Below are 24,716 nucleotides of genomic sequence, written 5' to 3'. Positions count from 1 at the left end.
AGCGCCCCAGCGCCTCATTGGGAGCGCTCCTGCGCTTCTTGGTAGCTCAGTAAAAGGATTTTATTCGAAATTTCAGTGCCCCAGCACTAGTTTTCCAGCGCTCCAGCGCCCGTAATTTCATGTCTTAAGCGCCCCAGCACCAATTTGGAAGCGCTCAAGCGCTAGACGTCCGTCATTGAAAAATAAAATACGAAACTTGAGCGCCCCAGCGCCGAATAATTAGAGCTCCAGCGCTGCGCAGTCTCCAAAAATATGTAAAGTCTTTAATCGAGTTTAAAAGGGTTTTGATAGCTTATTTTTGAGGGAGACGAGGGTTTAGAGAGTATTCAGAGTTTTTGATGGCTAGAGACGGCTAGAGATCAAGGAAAAGGGAGAAGAAGCATTCTTGGCACGAAGACGGACGAAGCGACTATCGGAGACGGAGAAGCATCATCTACCTTCATTTTTATTTCAATATTTCTCCTAATTTTTGAATGAAGTTCAAGAACATGCTTTGTTTGATTTTTATTTTCATTATGAACTAATTCCTTTGTCTAGAGGGACGACATAGCTTGACTTGAAACCATGTTTTTGATACTTTGATTGATATATTAGAATTCTTCATTCGGTTTATTTGTGTTTTTCTAAATTGATTGCGTTCAATTAACTGATCATTAGTTGAATTGTTATATTTATTTGAAATCTAGCACTCGAGAGAGGCGATTTTGAATAGAACCGTAGAAAAATACATCATTGGTGTTTATAGAGTTCGAGAGGCCTATAACTCCATTGAAGCCTTTGTAAGAATTATTGTGCTATTTACCGCATGTAATAGTTGAACTTAGATAGATATATTGAGTTTGCTATTGAATACGAATTTCTGCTTGACACTCGAGAGAGGTAGTAGAAAATAATATGGATTCTTGGCTAATAAACTAGAAGAATATATGATATAGATTTTTTTTATGAATTAAACTGGTGGATAGTTAAGTGATGTCGAACCTCTAGAATTTGTCTCTCATTGAATTTTCGTCTTGCGAACTCGTAGTTAATTAATTTTATTTATTGCAAAATTTAGTTTGATATAACTCAAATCATTCTCGTAGCTCTACATAGGATTAAGATTTTATTAGTTGCAAATATTTGATATAATATCATTTATTCATTCTCCGTGGGATCGACTTGGATTTAATTTCTATATTATAACTTGACATCGTGCGCTTGCGAGCGAAAAACATGCAACATGCACCCGAGAGCAGCATTTGAAAAAATAAGGCAATGGTTCACAGGGGGGTGCGCCGAGCGGTAGTTTTCTACCACCCGCACGCGCACCCAAGGAATAAAATAGTAGCAAGAAAGAAAAGTGAGCGCACGAGCGGTAATTTTCTACCGCCCGCTTGTTGCTCAAGAATCAAGGCTGTAAGGTGGGCAGAAACCCAGCGCCCGAGCGGCTCTTTTCTACCGCTCGGGCGCTCCCGCGTAATTATGGAAATTATTATTTCGGGTATTTTGAAAGGAAATGACTCTTGGGGTCAATATAAAAGGAAGATTTTCAGACTTTAGAAGGGTTCGACACAAAGAAGAAGGAGGGACAGCGGCTATGAAGAGTTGGAAGATTGTTCGGATTGTTTTCACTTTTCTTATCTTCAAAACTTTGAAATTCTATGTTGAAAACTTTTGTAGTTTGATTTTTATTATGAGTTGTAGTAGATAAACAATATTTTGTTGAAATTTAGGGGATCCGAACCCCGAAACACGTATGTGTGATTGAACTTTGTGGATGAATTGAGTTTGATTTATACTAGTATTTGATTTTATCATGGTTTATTATTCTATGTTGAGGAGTAGCTAACTTTAGCATAGATTCGTAAGTTGTGAATTGTTGTCGAGAGATATATTCATTATTAGTACTTGAGGACGATACTCGTACTCAGTACACTTTACTATAACTTGAGTCATGCACTTGCGATAATTTTGAGCGCAATAGAAAGATTTTTATATTGAGTTTAAGTGTTAGTATTTGCTCAATCAAGTTTTTGGCACCGTTTTCGGGGACTATTGATTACTTTGATTTATCTTATTTAATTTTCTTTACACCAATTTTAATCACTATTTTCATCTGTGAACTGCAGGATTCTCTTGCAATGCATGAAACATCCATTTGAGTTAGAACTGATCCCTTTTGATCCTGAAATTGAAAGAACCTTTCGCAGGAGAAGAAGGCAACGGAGATAAACAATGGCAAAACTGGAGCATCATATGCTGAATGATGGAGATCCTGAGAACAATGCACCACCTATCTACAGGTCAATGATGGATAGCTCCTTGCCATCCATAAAAAATGTCAGACCAAGCATCATCGGGCCAACCATAGCAGCAAATCCTTTTGAAGTAAATCTTGCTATCATTCAAATGGTGAAAAACACAATCCAATTTGGTAGGATGACAATTGATGATCCGTATGCTCACCTGACAAATTTTCTAAAAATCCGTGATACTTTCAAGATGCAGGAGTTTCTGATGACGCTATTCGTTTGCGTTTATTCCCTTTTTCTTTAAGAGATAAGGCTAAAGCATGGCTAACAAATCTACCTGCAGGTTTGATCACCACTTGGGATGATCTCGCGAAAGATTTTCTCACCAAATACTTTCCACCATCTAAATCGATGAAGCTAAGAGATGACATCACAACCTTTGCTCAAGGAGAACAGGAAAAACTCTATGAATCATGGGAGCACTACAAAGATCTATTGGGGAGATGCCCACACCACCAATTACCAGACGGTCTTGTGGTACAAACTTTTTATTATGGTCTTCCTCACTCTAATCGCACCATGTTATATGCAGCTGCTAAAAGAGTGGGTGCCCGGTTAGCCAACTTGTGGCTAAGGGCTTTTATGACTCTATGTATAAACAATCTTTGTTTAATATAATTTACATTCATTAATGGCATTTTCTTTGTCTTTCTTCATATTTTTATATTGTGATATACTATTGTTGTTTTGATAAAGACCTTGAATATACTATAGTGTAAGTAAGATGAGGTAGTGAATAAAGAGAGATCACTATTATGAAACACATCTTATAGTCACTGTATATTCTAAACAGTTCCTAGTCAATTGAGCCGTCCGCTAATAAGGATAAGGATCGCTCGAGATTGAGACTAGCATTTCTGATGCCAAGTACCACGTTTCATTGGTAATGGACATGGAGATGTTCAAAGCATGCAAATGGATATTCATATGATGAATGATCGAACTACCCTATTCGGACTTTCCAAGTGGTTATTATTATTTGAGTGGATAAGTCCGCGGTTTTGGTTGTACATCATTAGTCCTTACTACTTGAAACATCATTGAGACTCTATATGCTAGTACTGTACTTTGACTCATTTACCGACTCTATTGGGGTCATCAGGTGTCGGGATTGGGTACAGTTATGACACATATAGGAGTCGATGCTTTGTTGTCAAGGATTCACCACATACTTGCGATTGTGGATATCCTATGCGATCTGAGGAGATATTAGTGTGACGAATCTCTGGCCAGAGTAAATGATGTGTTTTAGGTTACTCGGTTTTCCTAGTAACACGTGCGATGTCACTATTTGATCTCCAAGATGTAATGCATAGTTATCGAATCTCGAACGACTCTCGATGCACCAATGGTTGTTGATTCGATCGGGATATATGGATGAAGGGACCGTACTGTAGGCTAACCAAAATCTACTGGTTCTTGCAGGCACTATCAGTGATACCTAGGGAATCATGGGGCGATGTTGCTAGGCGCTCTTACCATGATTCGATGGGTAACTCGGAAATTGTTTTTCCGAGTCACAAGGAGTTGTGAGCCCACGGCTAGCTGTATCCCTGAACCATTGAGGGTCACACAAGTAATGGATTACTAAACCCCATTGAGATAGTTAAATTTAAAGAGTTAAATTTAATGAAAGAGAAGTTGGACTTCTTAACTAAAAGGGAGTGGAATTTCCTAAAATGACATAGGGATGGACATTTTTGAAAATCACTGAATTCGGATACAGAAAAATTATTTTGACTTTAAAAGATGCAGAAATGATTTCTGTGCACATTGGTAAAATCAGTTTATCAATCGGAGTCACGATGAATTTTATATTAATTTATATAATAACAGGCTTGGCTTGTTGGGCTTAAGTTATGGATTGTGGGCCCTAAGGAGTTAGTGTCCTAATACAATTATAACTTAATCTAGTCTAGAAATTATCTATAAATACATGTGTAGTGTTCGAAAATTACATAGCATTCACTCTTGCAATTTTAAAAAATACTGCATAATATTTCAAGGGAATTTTCAAATTCCTCTGCTCCTTTTTGAGATAATTCAATCTGTAATTTTTGTGAAAAATTACATTCTGAATTGACAGATCAAATCTGTTTATTCTCTTCGATAAACATCTGATTGATTTCTATTGCAATCAATCAGAGGGTTTCTGTTTTCTATTCATGGACCTAATTCCGGAGATTGATCGAGCAAGTCATCAGTTCCCGGGATTTACAAGAAGAGCAGATTAAATTCTGTTGGAGTCCATAATCAAGTCATTGCTTGAAGAGGTAAAAATATTTAATTGTGATTTTTTATTTTTACTTGAAAGATTTTAATCGTTTGGATTTGATACCCACGATATGGAATCGTTCCATATCGAAAAATAAAATTTTAAACTTCCGCTGCTTCGGGTATCACATCCGTGTGATCAGAGAACGCGTGTTCCAACAGTGGTATCAGAGTCAGGTCGTAAACTTTGATCAAACAATTAAAATTAATCGATTGTACAAAATCTTTAGCCTCGGTTTTTGAAACAAAACAAAAAATTTTTAAAATTAAATTTGAAAGGAAACAAGGGCAATCGGGCAACGCACGTCGCTGCCCGTGGGCAGCGACGATCGCTGCCCTGGGCCCGGGAATGTCCCTGGCAGTCTGGAAATTTTAAATTTTGTTTTTTTGGATTTTTTGAAATTTTTGAAATTTTAGTTTTTGGTCCGATCGAAAATTGTTTTTGATTTGTCCACGAAGCATCGGATCAAATTGTTTGAGTCCGAAATTTTTTAAAATTAATTTTTGGATAAATTTGAATTTTTAGAAAATTTATAAATTTTATCCGTTAAATTAGATTTTATAAAATTAATTATTTTGGTACAATTGATGATAAGATATGATCTTATGAAAGGATAAGATAAAATTTGATTTTATCTTTTTAATTATGATTTCATTGCATGTTATCCAATTATTTAATTGTTGAATTAATTATTGGATAAAAGGATAATCGATTGTCATGACAAATATTATAGGTGTATGTTAGGTTGTTTACATTTGGTTTTATTATTTTTGGGTTTTATTAATGGGCTTGGTTTATGGCCCAATTTGAATTGTCATTTGTAATAAAAAGTGGGCCTGGTTTATGGCCCGTTCCCACCCTTAAATATGTATCCCCTACTTGTCATCGAAATTTATTGTAAATTTATTAGACGTAGTGGGAGATAAAGATTTGAAGACAAAGGTGGGCCCAGTAGACAATAAAGACCGAAGAAATGTAAATTGGAAGCTCAATGTAATAGGATTGCATTGCATACTTGCATATCACCTAGGATTGGACTTAGACTCGTGATTGGCAACCACGGGTCGATTAGTGATTGGGATCGATCATCCTTTAAATAATATATGATATTATTGTTGTATGCATGTTTAGACTAAATTTTATGAATCCCGCAAGCATACAAATATTGCATGATGAGACAATTTTCAAATTTAAAAATCCCTCATTTTAAATATGATTTAAAATTGATATCAAGATAAACAAAAGGGAATTTAAATATTGTTTAAATGTTCTTACCTTTCATCAACGATCAATGTATGAGATGCTACCTGCGGGCACGGTCCGGCTCATATTATTGGGGGGGCCCGTTCGTCGGAAAGCTGTACATTGGATCGACACATGTTGTAAGTTGGGTGGAACTCCCATGGGATTGGCTCATATTATTGGGGATCCACATGGCGATCGTCCATCATAACTTAATATTGATGGGTCATCTTGACATGTCACATTAAACGGCGTCATATTATTGGGCCCTTATTGGACATGAGGTAAAAACATGGGGTTGCTTTGGAAGCAATTGGGCTCTACCTTTTGAAAATTATGGTTAGCTGATATTATTCGGGACTATAGTTTGTCAATTGGACTCCATGTTCCCACTAAGGAAACAAGTTTCCCATTTTCACTAGAGGGTAGTGAAATCGTTAAAATAGTGGGAGTGAAATTCATAAAATTAAATCTCGCCATATTTTATGTCTTAGTAAATTAATTAAACAATCATCGATTATTGTCTGTTTCATCTCAGTATATCATTATGATGAATCTTCGTAATCCACATGTTTCAATTCTCGAACAAAACAAACTTTCTGGCGCAAACTATACGGAATGGTTCCATAAGTTAAGATTGTCCTGAGTTTGGAAAAGATTTTCTAAGTATTAGAAAAGGCTCCTCCGAAAAACAGCCCCGGCTGATGTAACTTCGGAAAGGTTGGCCGAACTAGAGAAATGGTAGGACCATGATCTCAAGGCCAAATGTTACATGCAAAGATGGAGAAGTCTAAATAAGTTTGCCATCACTGCAAGAAACTCGGTTACTGGAAGCGCAACTGCAAAGAATGTATATCGAGTAGTTACGAACTACAAAGGATATATTTTATAAATGTTTCACTTAATATTATTTCTTGGGTATTGGATACCAGATGTAGATCTCATATTTGCAATGAGTTGCAGATGATGACAAGAAGTCGTAAGCTTAGGATGGGTGAGACCCAGTTAAGGCTCGGGAATGGTTCCAGAGTTGAATCCAAAAGCTATGGGAAACATTTGTTTAATTTTGCAAAAACAATTTTAAGCTATATTTTGAGAGAGATGTTTTTATTTATACCAAGATTTCATTAAAACATTATTTCTTTTTCTATTTTTGATAGAGAAGATATTTCTTGAAAATTTGCGAATGGGATTTGCAATATTTACAAGAATGAATGTTTGGTTTGAAATGGACAATTTAAAAATGATCTATATAACTTAAAATTAAAAGACGTTCCAGTTGATTATGTTGATAAACCGGTAACAACAAACAAAATAAAAATCGATAGTCAAAACCCGGCAAACCTTTGGCATGCTAGGCTAGGTCATATTTCCTCAAGGAGTATGAACAAGCTAGTGAGAGAGGGCATGTTTGATATGTCTGATATTAACTCTCTACCTACTTGTGAGTCCTGCCTAAAAGGAAAAATGACTAAATCTCCTTTCAAAGGGAAACCTGAGCATAGTCAAAATCTGTTGGATTTGATCCATACAGATGTTTGCGGACCATTTAGTATCGGTACTAAATTTGGTCACACCTACTTCATTACCTTTACTGATGATTATTTTAGGTATGGGTATTTATATTTAATGAAATATAAGTCTGAATCATTTGAAAAGTTCAAAGAATTCAAGGCTGAAGTAGAAAACAAACAAGGTAGAAGTATTAAAGTACTTCGATCGGATCGAGGTGGAGAATACTTAAGTATCGAGTTTTTGAGCTATCTAAAAGAGAATGGGATTCTCTCTCAGTGGACTCCTCCTATGATACCTCAGCTAAATGGTGTCTCGGAGCGTCGCAATCGAACTTTGTTGGACATGGTTCAATCTATGATGAGCTTCACTGAGCTCCCTCCTTCGTTTTGGGCTATGCACTTGAAACGGCGGTGTTGTTGTTGAACAATGATCACACCAAAGAAGTGAATAAAACTCCATACGAGTTATGGAATGGCAAAGCTCATAAGTATTCGTACTTGAGGATTTGGGGATGTCCTGCTTACGTGAAGCAGACAGTGGGAGATAAGTTGGATAGTCGATCCACCTTATGTTATTCTGTAGGATATCCGAAGAATTCAATCGGATATTATTTCTATCATCCTACTGAAACAAAAGTGTTTTTTTCGAGGAATGTCACCTTCATGGAGAAGGAGTTTTTATTAGATAAGAAAGGCAAGATGATGGAACTCGAAGAAATTCGAGAAGAACCTGAGATACAAAATAATGATCCCACACCTCAAGAACCTTCAGTGGACACGCCTACATCTAGGAGATCCGAGAGGACTTCTAGAACTCCTATTCGATATGGTCTTCTTCTTGAAGGGGATCAAAGTGAACCCGACATTGGATGTGATCCAAGAAACTTCAAGGAAGCAATTTCTGATGCAGATTCGAATTTATGGCTTGATGCTATGCAGTCGGAAATAGACTTGATGCATACAAACCAAGTTTGGTCTTTAGTAGATCCTCCCGATGGAATTGTTCCAATAGGGTGTAAATGGATCTATAAGAGAAAACTTGGTCCTGATGGCAAGGTACTAACCTACAAGGCACGATTGGTAGCAAAAGGTTATACTCAAAGACAAGGAGTTGACTATGATGAAACCTTTTCACCGGTCGCAATGTTCAAGTCCATAAGAATCCTTATTGCCATAGCAGCATGGTATGACTATGAGATATGGCAAATGGATGTGAAGACTGCATTTCTTAATGGAAACATTAAGGAAGAAATCTATATGATGCAGCCCGAGGAATTCACATCCATGGAAAGCGAGCATAAGGTATGCAAGCTTCAGAGATCAATTTATGGTCTCAAACAAGCATCAAGAAGTTGGAACCAGAAATTTGATGAAACAATAAAGGACTTTGATTTCATCAAAAACCCGGAGGAATCGTGCGTGTACAAGAAAGTAGTTAAGGATGCGGTGATGTTCTTAGTGCTTTATGTTGATGACATCCTACTCATTGGGAATGATGTAGGGATGTTGCAGTCAACAAAGATATGGTTATCAGGTAGATTCTCGATGAAGGATTTGGGTGAGGCCTCCTATATTCTAGGGATACAGATCTATAGAGATAGATCTAAGAGAATGATAGGACTCACTCAAGCAACCTACATCGACATCATATTGAAAAGGTTTTCTATGGATGAGTCCAAGAGAGGACATCTACCTATGTGTCATGGAGTTTCTCTATCCAAGTCTATGTGTCCCAAGACTGACGAAGAGATAGAAAAAATGATACACATACCATATGCATCAGCCATACGTAGTATTATGTATGGGATGATATCTACCAGATCGGATGTAGCCTTTGCTCTGAGTGTCATGAGCAGATATCAGGCCAACCCTGGTCAAATGCATTGGAAAGCCGTGAAGGATATTCTTAAGTACTTGAGAAGGACTAAGAATATATTTATGGTTTATGGAGGAAGAGAATTGAAATTGGAAGGCTATACCGACTCTAGCTTCCAAAGCAATGTAGATGACTCGAAGTCAACCTCTGGATTTGTATTCATGCTCAATGGCGGTGCTGTCTCTTGGAAGAGTTCCAAGCAGGACACCATAGCGGATTCCACCACTGAGGCAGAATACATTGCAGCATCAGCTGCTGCTAAAGAGGCCGTTTGGATGAAGAATTTCGTCCAAGATTTGGGCGTAATTCCTGAAGCTGTTGGTCCAGTTCCGGTGTACTGCGACAACACTGGTGCCATTGCTCAGGCAAAGGAACCAAGGTCTCATCAAAGATCCAAACACATACTGAGGAAATACCACATCATCCGGGAGATTGTGGAAAGAGGAGAAATCACTGTCGAGAAAGTGGCCTCTACAGACAATATCGTTGATCCACTTACTAAGCCCTTGCCAGGACCATTGTTTGACAAACATCGCGAAGCAATGGAATTACGTAGTACGACTAGTTGGCTTTAGGGCAAGTGGAAGATTGAAAGAGTGGGTGCCCGGTTAGCCAACTTGTGGCTAAGGGCTTTTATGACTCTATGTATAATTAATCTTTATTTAATATAATTTACATTCATTAATGGCATTTTCTTTATATTTCTTCATATTGTTATATTGTGATATACTATTGTTGTTTTGATAAAGACCTTGAATATACTATAGTGTAAGTAAGATGAGATAGTGAATAAAGAGAGATCACTATTATGAAACACATCTTATAGTCACTGTATATTCTAAACAGTTCCTAGTCAATTGAGCCGTCCGCTAATAAGGATAAGGATCGCTCGAGATTGAGACTAGAATTTGTGATGCCAAGTACCACGTTTCATTGGTAATGGACATGAAGATGTTCAAAGCATGCAAATGGATATTCATATGATGAATAATCGAACTACCCTATTCGGACTTTCCAAGTGGTTATTATTATTTGAGTGGATAAGTCCGCGGTTTTGGTTGTACACCATTAGTCCTTACTACTTGAAACATCATTGAGACTCTATATGCTAGTACTGTACTTTGACTCGTTTACCAACTCTATTGGGGTCATCAGGTGTCGGGATTGGGTACAGTTACGACAGATATAGGAGTCGATGCTTTGTTGTCAAGGATTCACCACATACTTGCGAGTGTGGATATCCTATGCAATCTGAGGAGATATTAGTGTGACGAATCTCTAGCCAGAGTACAAGATGTGTTTTAGGTTACTCGGTTTTCCTAGTAACACATGCAATGTCACTATTTGATCTCCAAGATGTAATGCATAGTTATCGAATCTCGAATGACTCTCGATGCACCAATGGTTGTTGATTCGATCGGGATATATGGATGAAGGGACCGTACTGTACGCTAACCAAAATCTACTGGTTCTTGCAGGCATTATCAGTGATACCTAGGGAATCATGGGGCGATGTTTCTAGGCGCTCTTACCATGATTCGATGGGTAATTCGGAAATTGTTGTTCCAAGTCACAAGGAGTTGTGAGCCCACGGCTAGCTGTATCCCTGAACCATTGAGGGTCATACAAGTAATGGATTACTAAACCCCGTTGAGATAGTTAAATTTAAAGAGTTAAATTTAATGAAAGAGAAGTTGGACTTCTTAACTAAAAGGGAGTGGAATTTTCTAAAATGACATAGGGATGGGCATTTTTGGAAATCACTGAATTCGGATACAGAAAAATTATCTTAACTTTAAAAGATGCAGAAATGGTTTCTGTGCACATTGGTAAAATCAGTTTATCAATCGGAGTCACGATGAATTTTATATTAATTTCTATAATAACAGGCTTGGCTTGTTGGGCTTAAGTTATGGATTGTGGGCCCTAAGGAGTTAGTGTCCTAATAGAATTATAACTTAATCTAGTCTAGAAATTATCTATAAATACATGTGTAGTGTTCGAAAATTACATAGCATTCACTCTTGCAATTTTTGAAAATACTGCATAATATTTCAAGGGAATTTTCAAATTCCTCTGCTCCTTTTTGAGATAATTCAGTCTGTAATTTTTGTGAAAAATTACATTTTGAATTGACAGATCAAATCTGTTTATTCTCTTCGATAAACATCTGATTGATTTCTAGTGCAATCAATCAGAGGGTTTCTGTTTTCTATTCGTGGACCTAATTCCAGAGATTGATCGAGCAAGTCATCAGTTCCCGGGATTTACAAGAAGAGCAGATTAAATTCTGTTGGAGTCCATAATCAAGCCATTGCTTGAAGAGGTAAAAATATTTGATTGTGATTTTTTATTTTTACTTGCAAGATTTTAATCGTTTGGATTTGATACCCACGATATGGAATCGTTCCATATCAAAAAATAAAATTTTAAACTTCCGCTGCTCCGGGTATCACATCCGTGTGTTCAGAGAACGCGTGTTCCAACAGCTGCAGATGGTAATTTATTACGAAAATCACCAGAGGACGGATATGAGTTAATTGAGGATATGTCATCTAGTAGTTATCACCCTCAATCTGAGAGAAGTGCATCCAGGAGATCCGCAAGAATTCATCAAGTTGATGCATTCACCTCACTAGCAGCTCAGCTTGAGGTCATGAATAAGAGGATTGAAGAGCTAAGTTTAGGGTATTCTGCGATGCGTATTCAAGAAGTGTGGTGTGAGAAATGTGGTGCTGAACACTTCACAAAAGATTTTCAGACTAGCAATCCATCATATCAGCTAGAGGGAGGCATGGTAAACCATGTAGGACTTCAAAACCGCCCTAGGAATGATCTATTCTCAAATACATATAATCCAGGGTGGAAACAGCATCCGAACGTTTCGTGGGGAGGACAGAATAATAGGCCATATGGGAATCAGAACTACGAAAAACAGCCTCAAGAGGAGAATTTAAGCATGGAACAGATGATGCAAAAGTTCATATCATACACTGAGACTAGAATGCAGAATCAGGATGCATCGATTAAGAATTTGGAAAATCAAATAGGGCAGTTAGCTAAAGCGATGTCCAGCAGAGAGCTAGGTACTTTGCCAAGTGACACGGAAAAGAATACAAAGGATCAGGTCAAGGCAGTTGAATTGAGAAGTGGGAAGAGAATCGAAGGTGAGAGACGAGGCGAGAAAGAGCCAGAACCAACTATATTAGAGAAAACTGCAGGTAAGTCTTCTACTTCTACGCAACCACCCACATCATAGTAAAATATTGTTATTCCGCCACCTTTTCCTGCAGCTCTCAAGAAGGCCAAGCTAGATTCTCAGTTTGCTAAATTCCTAAAAGTATTCAAGAAATTGAATATAAAGATACCCTTCGCCGATGCATTGATGGAAATGCCCAGCAATGCTAAATTCTTGAAGGAGATTCTCTCCAACAAGAGAAAATTGGAGGAGCATGCAATGATCAGTCTAACAAAAAATTACTCTGCACTAGTTCAGAACAAAATCCCATTGAAGCAAAAAGATCCAGGGAGTTTTTCTATTCCTTGTGTTATTAATGATGTGCAATTTCATAAAGCTTTGTGTGATTTGGGTGCTAGCATAAACTTAGTGCCACATTCTGTTTTTAGGAAACTGAGCTTGGGAGAGCCGAAAGCCACCAGAATGTCGTTGAAATTGGCGGACAGGCCTATCACATATCCAATAGGGATAATAGAGGATGTGCTGGTGAAAGATGCAAATTCATCTTTCCGGTGGATTTTGTGGTACTTGATATGGAGGAAGACTTGGACATGCCACTTATTCTGGGAAGACCTTTCCTGGAAACAGGAAAAGCACTCATCGATGTCCAAAAGGGAGAACTACTTCTGAGAGTGGGAGAGGAGAAAATCTCCTTTGATGTGTTTAATGCACTTAAATTTTCACAATTTAATGAAGAGTGTTTTCAAATCGATGTTGCGGACTCACTTCTATATGATTATGTGCAGGATACATTTCAGGAACCGTTAGAAGCTGCACTTATATCTCCTCCACATGAGGACGAAATCAATGAAGGGATATAAGAGATGACTGCTTACTTGAATGATAACCAGTCATGGCAAAAAGGTTGCAAGCTTAGACTCGAAGATCTTGGTGACTGGAAGGATTTAGTTCTTTAGAAACCAAGTCTTGAAGAACCACCAACTGTTGAATTGAAACCATTACCAGCCCATCTGAAATATATATTTCTAGGTGAGAATGAAAATTTACCTGTCATAATTTCTTCTTCTTTGACAGGTGAGATGGAGGCCAGACTGCTGGATGTTCTAAAAAATCACAAGAGTGTGTTTGCTTGGAAGGTAGCAGATATCAAAGGCATTAATCCATCTATCTACATGCATAAAATCTTAATGGAAGAGAGCATCAACCCCTTGGTCCAACCATAGAGGAGATTGAATCCCAAGATGCAAGAAGTAGTGAAGGCTGAAACGATAAAACTTCTGGATGCAGGTATTATTTATCCCATTTTTGATTGTGCATGGATGAGTCCGGTTCAATGTGTATCGAAAAAAAGTGGGATAACTGTCATTAAGAATGAGCAGAATGAGCTGATACCTACTAGGACAGTTACAGGTTGGCGTGTGTGTATAGATTATAGGAAATTGAATGACGCAACCCGTAAGGACCATTTTTCCCTCCCCTTCATTGACCAAATGCTAAAAAGACTTGCTGGGTATGAATTCCATTGCTTTTTAGATGGGTATTCAGGATACAATCAAATTGAGATTGAACCTGAAGATTAGGATAAAACAACTTTTAATTGCCCATATGGTACGTTTGCCTATAGACGTATGCCTTTTTGTCTTTGTAATGCTCCTGCAACTTTTCAGAGATGCATGACTGCTATATTTCATGATATGGTTTAAAATTTTCTAGAAATATTCATGGATGATTTTTTCATTTTTGGTCAATCTTTTGATGCATGTCTGAATAATCTGAATACTGTTTTGATGAGATGCGAGGAGACGAACTTGGTACTAAACTGGAAAAAGTGCCACTTCATGGTGACAGAAGGTATTGTGTTAGGGCACGGAATATCTGAGCAGGGAATCGAGGTGGACAGGGCCAAGGTGCAAGTCATTCAGAATTTGCCTCCACCGACGACGATCAAGGGAGTCAGAAGTTTTCTAGGCCATGTCGGTTTTTATCGGCGGTTCATTAAAGATTTTTCAAAAATTGCAAAACCTCTGTCTTCTTTATTGATGAAAGATACACCTTTTAATTTTGATTCCCATTGTTTACAGGCATTTGAATCTCTGAGAGAAATATTGGTGACTGCACCAGTGCTGACCTCATCGAATTGGGATCTTCCATTTGAGGTCATGTGTGATGTCAGTGACTCAGCTGTTGGCGCGGTACTTGGCCAACGAATAGACAAGGTATTCCGTACTATTTACTATGCTAGCAAAACCTTGAATGAAGCTCAACTGAATTATGCCACCACTGAAAAGGAGTTTCAAGCTGTAGTCTTTGCACTTGAAAAATTCCATTCATACCTTGTACTTTTGAAAATCATTGTATACACTGATCACTCTGCCATAAGACACCTATTGGCTAAAAAAGATGCAAAACCTAGGTTGATTAGGTGTATCCTACTCTTACAATAATTTGATTTAGAGATAAAGGATAAGAAGGAGTAGAAAATGTTGTGGGTGATCACCTGTCTAGACTAGAATGCATTCCTGATTGTGCACAGAATGATACTGAGGACATAGATGATTGGTTCCCTGATGAAAAGTTGTTTGCCATAGAAAACTCCCCTTGGTATGCTAATTTTGCAAATTACTTGGTCACGGGCACACTCCCACATAACTTGTCTTTTCATCAAAATAAAAAATTTCTGTCAGATGTAAAACATTATTTTTGGGAAAAACCTTTCTTGTTTAAAATTTGTGCTGACTCTATGATCCGGAGATGTGGGGCGGAAGGAGAGATGAAAAGTATCTTCAGTCATTGTCATGACCATGAGGTAGGTGGCCATGCTGGGCCAATCAAGGCGGCAACTAAGGTACTTGAATGTAGATTCTATTGGCCCAATCTTTTTAAAGATGCACGGTCTTTTGTCATTGAGTGTGATAGATGTCAGCGGACAGGTAATATCTCAAATCATCATGAAATGCCATTGAATAATATTATTGAGTGTGAGATATTTGATGTTTGGGGAATCGACTTTATGGGACCATTTCCGAATTATTTTACAAAAAAATACATTTTGGTCGCCGTCGATTATGTTTCTAAATGGGTAGAGACTGAAGCTTTTGCAACTAATTATGCACAGGTGGTCATAAAATATTTGAAGAAAAATATTTTTAACCGGTTTGGTACACCCCGTGCAATTATTAGTGATGGTGGCACCCATTTTTGCAACAAATTCTTTGAAAAATTTTGAAAAATTATGGTGTCAAGTACAAAGTTTCTACACCCTATCATCCTCAAACAAGTGACCAAGTAGAAGTGTCCAATCGAAAAATCAAACAAATTTTTGAAAAGAATGTGACTACAAACAGAAAATATTGGGCACTTCGACTTGATGATGTTTTATGGGCCTATAGAACAGCTTTCAAAACTCCTATAGGCACCTCACCATATAGACTGTTGTTTTGTAAGGCATGTCATTTGCCAATTGAGTTAGAGCATAGAGCGTATTGGGCCATTAAGACACTAAACTTTGAATTTGCTACTGCTGGTGAGAAGAGACTGCTAGAACTTAACCAATTGGAAGAATTTCGAGACAACGCATATGATATGGCGGTATCGTTCAAGGAGCGGACTAAGAGGATACATGACAGACGCATTCGCCATCGAGAATTCAAAGAAGGAGACGCGGTCTTGTTATTTAACTCCCGGTTGAGGCTCTTTCCCGAAAAATTGAAGTCTAGGTGGTCTGGACCCTACAAAATCACCAGGGTGTATCCATCAGGGGCCATGGAGATAAAAGATGATAGAAATGAGTCTTTCACAGTCAATGCTCAGAGGCTAAAACATTGTGTGGGAGGTGACGTTGATTCCATTCCAGTCACCACCACGCTGACTGATCAAGACTAGTTTGGGGAGGAGAAAAGTCAAGCTCTAGACTTTAAATTGAGAACTACTTTCTTCACTCTCTTTTGTTTAGTTCTGTCAGACTTAATTTTTATTTTTCAGTTTTTTTTATTAGTTAGTGAAATTTTCGTACTGTTTCTTTTTCAAAATTTTAGGTGCACTCGAGCGGTAATTTATTACCGCCCGAGCGCCCATTCTCTGTTTCGAGCTTTTTGTTTCAAACTAGGGTGCGCGCGAGCGGTAATTTTTTGCCGCCCGTGCTCGTTCCCTCTGTTTTCAAATTTTTTCCAAATAGGGTGGCCCGCGCGGTAGTTTTCTACCTCCCACGCGTGCACTCTCTGTTTTCTTAATTTTTGCCCAAAGAGGGGTGCGCCCGTGCGGTCATTTTCTACCGCGCGCGCGCCTCGCGCAGATCCAGAATTTAAGCACCCCGATCCCCTTTCCTTTCTTATCTATTTCTTTCCTCTTCTTCTTACAAAACCCTACGCCCTTTCATCTCATCCCTTTTTCTCATATATTCTCCTCCAAATCGCAGGTACTTCTCTCCTATTTCCCTAATTTTTCTCAAGATGGGACCAAAGAGAGCAAAGATCGCTTCATCTCGTGCTTCTTCTTCATCCTCCACTATTATTGACTGAAAGTTCATCTCCATGGAGGCTAAAGCACGATATGAAGCCGCAAATATCAATAAGAATCCGATCCCCGAGAGAGGAATCTATCTATCCGGGAACCGCACCATCTCCCTCGGCATCACTGAGCCTGGATTGACCGAGTTCTGCCGCCAACCTCCGGCGGCCGTCGTACCTTTGGTGAGGGAATTCTATGCTAACGCCCCTTAACGAACCGATAACAAAGCTTTTGTGAGGGGTAAGTTCGTTTCTTTCGAAACTAAAACTATTAATGCTTTATTGCAAACACCGGAGGTCAACGATAGCCAATTCCAAGCATTTAAGGCTAGACCAGATTATAATCTATTCTCTGCTAAACTGTGCTATGATGAAAACGTTTGAATGGACTCGGTCAAATTTCTGTCGTTTAAAGAAAAGTTTTTAAAGATGGAACCGGCGTTGTGGTATGCGTTTCTAACTCACAGGATAATGCAGGTGTCCCACATGCACGACGTGGTGATGAGCAGGGCGTTGTTGTTGTTGTTTGCCTTACACAAACACTGGCCAATAAATATAGGAAAACTCATCAACAGGGAGTTGTACACGTCCATCCGCTCACCGAATATTGGCATATTCTTCCCGTCTATTGTTTTCGCACTTTGTGTGCAAGCTGAAGTTGTAGCGCGAGATGACAAAGAATGGAAACATCCAATTCAGGATGTGGACGATTCAATTTTGAAGACAAAGCAAACTTTTAGACTCCAGGAGTTTACATCGTGTGGGCGGGCGAGTTCTGGACCCGGTCAATCTTCTAGGCACGCCCCGAAACCACCACCCGCTCGCCGCCCCAATAATGAGATGGTTAATGAACTATCTGCTTGGTACCAACATCAGAACGAGTGCCAGAATGTCACATTTGCTTATATGAACTCGATGCATGCTATGATGAGATGGTTGTGCGCCACTGCTGGCTTGGATCCCGCGAATTTTCCAGCACCACCACCGTATCCACCACCGTTTTGATTCCAATATGCTGCACCCATCCGTGAGCTTTCTGATGATTTAGAGGCAGAGCCAGCTGGCCAGGATGAGGACCACTGATCAGGGGAGTTTTTGTTTTGTTTTTATTTGTTTTTGTTATTTTGTGTGTTTTGCATTGTTCGTTCTGTTTTTCATTCTCCGTGTTTTTAGGATTGCCTTGTGGTTTCTTTAGCATTGAGGACCATGCTTGTTTCTAAGTTTGGGGAGGGTGTCTTTTATGTTTTCATGCATTTTGTTTTTTTTTTTTTTTTGTCGTGTAATGTGGATGAATTCATAAAAACCAGTGATGATGTGTAGGAAGAAATTTTTAATTATAGCCTTAAAATAATAGACCTTTAGATTGATTGTTAACATTCATTTGCACTATAGTTCAACCTGTGAAGTGCACTAAGAAAGAAAAAAATTCAGTGGCTAGATCATTGCACGACACTAAGGGTTTTTCGAACTCGAGTTAATACTTTGTGATTTCGGTTGATTCTACTAATGCACTAATGATTTTGGAAAAGTGAATGATTCATAGCGCACTCGTAAAAAAAAAATTTCTTTGAATGCTCCATCCGGGGTTGATTTAGTGATTGAAATTCTAATACCTAAATCATAGCTAAGTTTGCGGATTTAATATGGCATGAAAAAATGATGTCTTGCAAAAAGAAATCAAATTTTAACAAAGATACTCCATCCGGGCTATAGACGAGGGGATTAAAATCCTAATCCTATCAAAGTTATAGGGCGGGTTAAATGGGGTATGAAAAAAAAATTTTTAAATTCCATCCGGGCTTGATTTAGAATTGAAATTCTAATCTCTAAATCATAGCTAAGTTTCGGACCAAATGGGATTAAAAATTCAATAGATATAAAATTCAGTGGTGCGTAATTAATATCTATGAATCATTCATTGGTAACTAGTTCTTTTGGAAATTCCAAAGGAGGTGAAAAGTTGGAGAACATGACTGAGAGAATGGGTGTTTAAGGGGTATATTTACCTTGATGTGTCATTTAGATCTTATAGCCCAAGTGATTGAGTCTCTTCGAGGTGCATAACACTGGAGCCACTATCCACACACTCACGTTCACATGAAATCTGAAGGGCACACTAAATTCTAATGCAGGGAAATGAAATTTCGGAGGCTTGAAAAATATGAGTTTATCCATTCTTGTTGTGTTTTGTTTTTGGTTTTGTGTTGTGTTTGCATTCCAGTTTGTCACCTATTTTGCTCGAGGATGAGCAAAATGTTAGTTTGGGGAGGTTGATAGGAGTCAGTTTTACGTGTTTTATTCTCGGTTTCTTTGTGTTTTATTTTTGTTTCGTGTCATTTTGTTTGTGATTAATCTAATCTTTGTGCGTTTAGTGTTTTATCATGCATTTCGTTCACTCCTCTGATATTTGTGGTCTTTTAGCAGGAAAACAAGAAAAAGACGAATTTATTTTGGAAAAGTCAGAGTGCACCCGAGAGCAGCATTTGAGAAAATAAAGCAGTGGTTCACAGGGGGGTGCGCCCGAGCGGTAGTTTTCTACCGCCCGCTGCGCACTCGAGGAATAAAACAGTAGCAAGAAAGAAAAGTGAGCGCGTGAGTGGTAATTTTCTACCGCCCGCGCGCGTGCTCAAGAATCAAGGCAGTAAGGTGGGCAAAAAACCAACGCCCGAGCGGATCTTTTCTACCGCTCGGGCGCTCCCGCGTAATTATGGAAATTATTATTTTGGATATTTTGAAAGGAAAGTACTCTTGGTGTCAATATAAAAGGAATATTTTCAGACTTTAGAAGGGTTCGACACGCAGAAGAAAGAGGGACGGCGGCTGTGAAGAGTTGGAAGATTGTTCGGCTTGTTTTGAGTTTTCTTCTCTTTCAAACTTTGAAATTCTATGTTGAAAACTTTTGTAGTTTGATTTTTATTATGAGTTGTAGTAGCTAAACAATATTTTGTGGGAATTTAGGGGATCCGAACCCCGAAACACGTATGTGTGATTGAAATTTGTGGACGAATTGAGTTTGATTTATACTAGTATTTGATTTTATCATGGTTTATTATTCTATGTTGAGGAGTAGCTAACTTTAGCATAGATTCGTAAGTTGTGAATTGTTGTCGAGAGATAGATTCATGATTAGGACGAGTGATAAAATCCATGGACTTAAAATATGCATAGAGATATGATATTTAGTACATGTTGATAACCATAGACCACTAGGTTGAAAGTTGTAGGAATTCAAAGAACGCAAAGCAATCAGTAATGATAAATAATTAAAGAGATTTAATTGTTTCATTAACTTGAGTTAGATTGGAATAAACTCGAGAGAGAGTGTTGATACATCATGAATTTCTGTCAAATTTATGTGTATTAAAGTAAGATTCAATCGTCCAGTTCAATTAGGGGGAAGGTGAACTGAAATTCCAACAAAATCTTTACATATTATATTTTTCGATCTTGAAAAGTTGTTTTCGTTATCTGCATTAATTCTAGTTACTCAAGTTGAGTTTATTAGTTATAAATTTTAGTTATAATCAATTATCAAAATTTCGATACTTTGGGTAGAAAAGATAAGATAAATAAATCATTGTCGACATAGTCCCTGAGGACGATATTCGTACTCAGTACACTTTACTATAACTTGAGTCGTGCACTTGCGATAATTTTGAGCGTAATAGAAAGATTTTTATACTGAGTTTAAGTGTTAGTATTTGCTCGATCACCAGGGGCGGAGCCAAGATTCGAAAATACCTGGGGCTGGCTCCGTCCCGTACTTGAATGTATTGACAAAATAAATAATTAATTAAAAAAGTATGTAAATATTAACTTTATGAAAACATACAAAAAAAATGTTTAATATTTTATACCTTCAAAAACACGTAGCTAAAACACTACTGGAGTTGCGCTCTTCGATTCTTCTTAGAATCAAACTCAAGAATGATTAAATCGTTATCAATTTTTTCGACCAAATCTCGTTCAATGTAGATTACCATAGAATCTACAAAGAACTCTGCTTCCATCTTATTTCGAAGAGCTTTTTTAACAAGTTTCATAGCTGAAAATGCTGGTTCTGTTGTTGCAGTAGAAACTGGGAGAGTTAAAACAAGACGAATCAACCTATCAATTAATTAAACATATTAGATTTAATATATAAGCAAACAATGTATGATGTAAATATAAAGTATAACACATGAAAAAATAACTTGTCAATCAAATTGTAGGTTTCGGACTTATTTATCTCAACCAATCTTCGACACAATTCAGAAATAGATGATAAATTCTGAAATCTTTCATGGCCAACAACATCAAGTTTATAGTGATCCAATTGCAATCTCAAGTGATGCAAATCTTGTGCATCGAAATCAAGAGAGTAGAATTTTTCAGCAAGTCGATAAACATGATCAACATTAAGAAACTTAAAGTTTTCTTTAGGTTCCAAAGCACAACTAAGTTTAAGAAGTTCAATTGTCTCATCATTGAATCTATTATAAAGCTCTTCAACTTGAAAATCTATTGCAGTTGTAAATACATCAAATCGATAGTGGTGCTCAACTGTGATTGAATCTTTTTGTTGACAAGAACGACCCGTACCAGATATATAACGAGCTTCCATGTTTGGTATCTCAATATCATGCTTGACACAAACTTATTTCATATAACTAAGAAGGATAACAAATCCTTCTTCTCTCAAAGTATGCAGTAAAGTTTTAGTAGTTGAAACACAATCCATTGCACTTAAAATATCCAGAGATTTCTCTTGCAATGATCGACAAAGCAGATTTGTTAGCCCCATTATCTTCTGCATCAAGTGTAATATGAATACAAAATCAAAAGACTTCATCGCAGTCAACAAACCACTAGCTTCACCACGGATAGAATTAGAAGCCCCATCATTCACCATGTTTTCTAACACAATAGTGACAGAGCTATACATATCAATCATGCTACAAAAGTGAGTCAAAATTAGAACTCCAACGAGTCTTTCCAGGCCGCAATAAATTTCCAATTTGATTACATCCTCTACCAGTATCACGTTCACCAGTAGCTACCATATGCGCAACTTCAATTCTTTGAGCAGAATGTAACTCAGCGTGGCGTTTAGGAGATGCATTGATGAGATTACAAATGGAATTCAATTTTGAAAAGAATAACCAAATGGGTACCTCTTTATCAGCAGCTGCAGTTAATGCTAGTTGGAGCCGATGAGCGAAACAATGTACATAATATGCACATGGACAATCTCTCAAGAAAAGAGCTTGTAATCCATTCCAAGAACCGCACATATTGCTAGCTCCATCATATCCCTGTCCCCGCATGTTGTGGATATTCAATTCATAACGACCAAGAGCATCAGATATTTCTTTTTCTCAAGTGTTGCAGCAGTTGTATCTGTCACATGTACAATGGAAAAGAACCGCTCTCTTAAAAATCCATCACTATCTACAAATCTTAATACAACTGCCATATGCTCCTTGTTAGATGCATCTCTTGCTTCATCAACTAAAATGCAGAATTTTTCATCCCCGATTTATTTACGAATCTTGGTTCTCACTTGGTTGGAAATAAGATTCAAGATATCTTTCTGAATATCTGGTGAAGTATACTTTGAATTCTTTGGAGCTTTCTCTAAGACGATGTCCCCAATACTCTCATTCATTTTTCCCATAAATTTTATCATCTCTATAAAATTTCCACGATTTTTAGAAGCTGGAGATTCGTCATGCCCTCTAAGTGCACATGCTTGCAAAGTGAGCCATTGAATGCTTTCAATAGTTGCTGTAAGACGTAATCTATTATTCTGCTTTTCTTCTGAAGATTGTGCATTTATCACTTTTTCAATATGACAAGGTATATTCATCAAATTATTAAGATATTCCACAGCCTTGTTATGGGGTGAAGTATTGCTTCCTATATGCATAAAAAATGTGCATCTATCCCCATCATTAACTCGCTTCCAATATTTGAATCCATCTATCGTAAATGTAGAATTGCGAGGATTTTTATGTTCAAACAAGAAACACGGAAAACAAAATGCAGCATCTTTCGAAGGAGAATACTCTAACCAAGTAAATTTCTTAAACCAATGACTTTGGAACCGTCGATTTTGACTTCCAAATTTGGTCGGTGGATACTCATTCTTAATAGGCTGATATGGCCCCATCTTGATATAAGCTCGTCTGATTTCATCCATTTGATTAACAGGATATTTTCATATCGGAGTACGTAATGCCGGATCAAGTTCAAGAGTACTCACATCAATATCAATTCTAGGAGATTTGTTAGGTTGTTGATCGCTGGGATTTGAGATGACAATACTGGACGGAGAATGCTCCTTACTTGTCGATGTCTGCTCTTTTGGCTTAAAAAATAAATCGATAGTTTTTCTTTTCTTCATTTGAGTTCCTTTATAATCTATCAAAATAACAAAAATATAAAAAATGTGAGAATTAATTTAATACATGATTACACAATAGTCAACTAGCACAAACAAATGTTAGAAAAAATTTAACTGAGTTAAAAAATCCAAATTTCGATCATAAAAAAATCTAATTTCAATCATCAATTATAAAAATAAATGATGTTACTACTCTATTTCAACTACTGCCTTTTTTTTTTTTTGTGGATTAAACACTGTCTAAATTTACACAATAAAGAGATTCCACTAAAAAACTACATTACTTTTAGAACAAAAGAAAAAAAACAAGATAAAAAAGTATTTCATTTAATTTCTACCAATATATACAAATTCAAAACAAAAGGAAAAAAAAAAGATAAAATAACAAATATTTCATCCCTAACCAAACTACATAAGCTATCGGCTCAATGGTTTTACAACAATTAATCGAATGTTTTTAGATTATTTGATATTAATTAAGATAAAATAACAAATATTTCATCCCTAACCAAACTACATAAGCTATCGGCTCAATGGTTCCATCTAAATTTTTTTTTCAAGAGATTACTTCTTAATTAATATCAAATAATCTAAAAACATTCGATTAATTGTTGTAATTGAAGAACAAAAAATAGAACAATTAAATCAAAATATGGGTCACGTCTTTAAAACTCGTGCTATAGGGCGGAAAATAATTCCTCACAAAAGTAGTGCCAAAAGATAACTTGCAATGAGAGCTTTTCAAATATGTGGTCGATTATAAATTTTGGCAACCAAATATTATGAATCGATTAATTAAAGAGATGGGAGGGTTTCAAAACTTTTTTTTCAGAACTTTTTTGTGGGAGAAAACGGGATGAGAGAGGGAATACAAGGATGGGTATGGGGCTACACATATATTATAAATTATAAATAACTGCTAATTTTTGTTTTTAAATTAGGTGGGACTGGAGCCCACCCTAGCCCGTAGGGTGGCTCCGCCCCTTGTCGATCACCTCTCCTTTATCATAGATGTTATTAACCTTGTATTTTATAGCTTGATGTTCGACCAATTTATTCTCAGCCTCTGTGAGCGTTAAAATTTGACTTATGACTCGTTCTATTTAATTTTGATTTAATATTAGATTTTAATATTTATAGTTAATTTCATGTCATAGTTGAAAATTTCTGGATTGAAGGTATGAATTTCGAAACATAATTTTGAAAATTGGGATTTTTATTTAATTTATCTTTGAATGACTAAATTAACTTCTTTTAAATTAAATTAGTACTTAAATTGTGAGTTTTGATAGTTCAATGTTATTTGTTTTTGGATAATTTCATAATTATATTCACAAAATATGAAGATAATTTTCTATAGCTCGATTATATTTGATTTTGTAAATGAAAGTTCATATTTACACTTCATTTTGTGTTATCTACACTC

General features: G+C 37.0%; 3 protein-coding genes and 1 non-coding gene across 4 annotated transcripts; 1 reads left to right on the top strand and 3 right to left on the bottom strand.

Moving 5' to 3' along the window:
- The first annotated feature begins 2,217 nt into the window (after positions 1-2,217).
- Positions 2,218-13,260, top strand: LOC140876024 (uncharacterized). The gene is made up of 5 exons (XM_073279868.1): positions 2,218-2,438; positions 2,540-2,837; positions 11,672-12,422; positions 12,495-12,760; positions 12,829-13,260. The coding sequence occupies exons 1-5, from the start codon at positions 2,218-2,220 to the stop codon at positions 13,258-13,260; spliced, it is 1,968 nt and encodes a 655-aa protein (XP_073135969.1).
- On the bottom strand, positions 2,649-2,755 carry LOC140876956 (small nucleolar RNA R71). Its single transcript, XR_012149180.1, has one exon. It is a non-coding gene; the product is annotated as a small nucleolar RNA R71 (small nucleolar RNA).
- Positions 13,261-20,786: 7,526 nt separating the features above from the next.
- On the bottom strand, positions 20,787-21,508 carry LOC140875910 (uncharacterized). Its single transcript, XM_073279746.1, has 2 exons — positions 21,099-21,508; positions 20,787-21,012 (listed from the first exon to the last, which is right to left on the bottom strand). The coding sequence occupies exons 1-2, from the start codon at positions 21,506-21,508 to the stop codon at positions 20,787-20,789; spliced, it is 636 nt and encodes a 211-aa protein (XP_073135847.1).
- A 33-nt stretch (positions 21,509-21,541) lies between these two features.
- On the bottom strand, positions 21,542-23,086 carry LOC140875901 (uncharacterized). Its single transcript, XM_073279735.1, has 3 exons — positions 22,448-23,086; positions 22,059-22,199; positions 21,542-21,940 (listed from the first exon to the last, which is right to left on the bottom strand). The coding sequence occupies exons 1-3, from the start codon at positions 23,084-23,086 to the stop codon at positions 21,542-21,544; spliced, it is 1,179 nt and encodes a 392-aa protein (XP_073135836.1).
- Positions 23,087-24,716: the final 1,630 nt, after the last annotated feature.

Source organism: Henckelia pumila, chromosome 1 (genome assembly GCF_033568475.1).
Source record: "Henckelia pumila isolate YLH828 chromosome 1, ASM3356847v2, whole genome shotgun sequence".
Taxonomy (NCBI): Eukaryota; Viridiplantae; Streptophyta; class Magnoliopsida; order Lamiales; family Gesneriaceae; genus Henckelia; species Henckelia pumila.
Note: the sequence above shows the minus strand (reverse complement) of the source record. Positions and strands in the feature narration are given on the sequence as shown.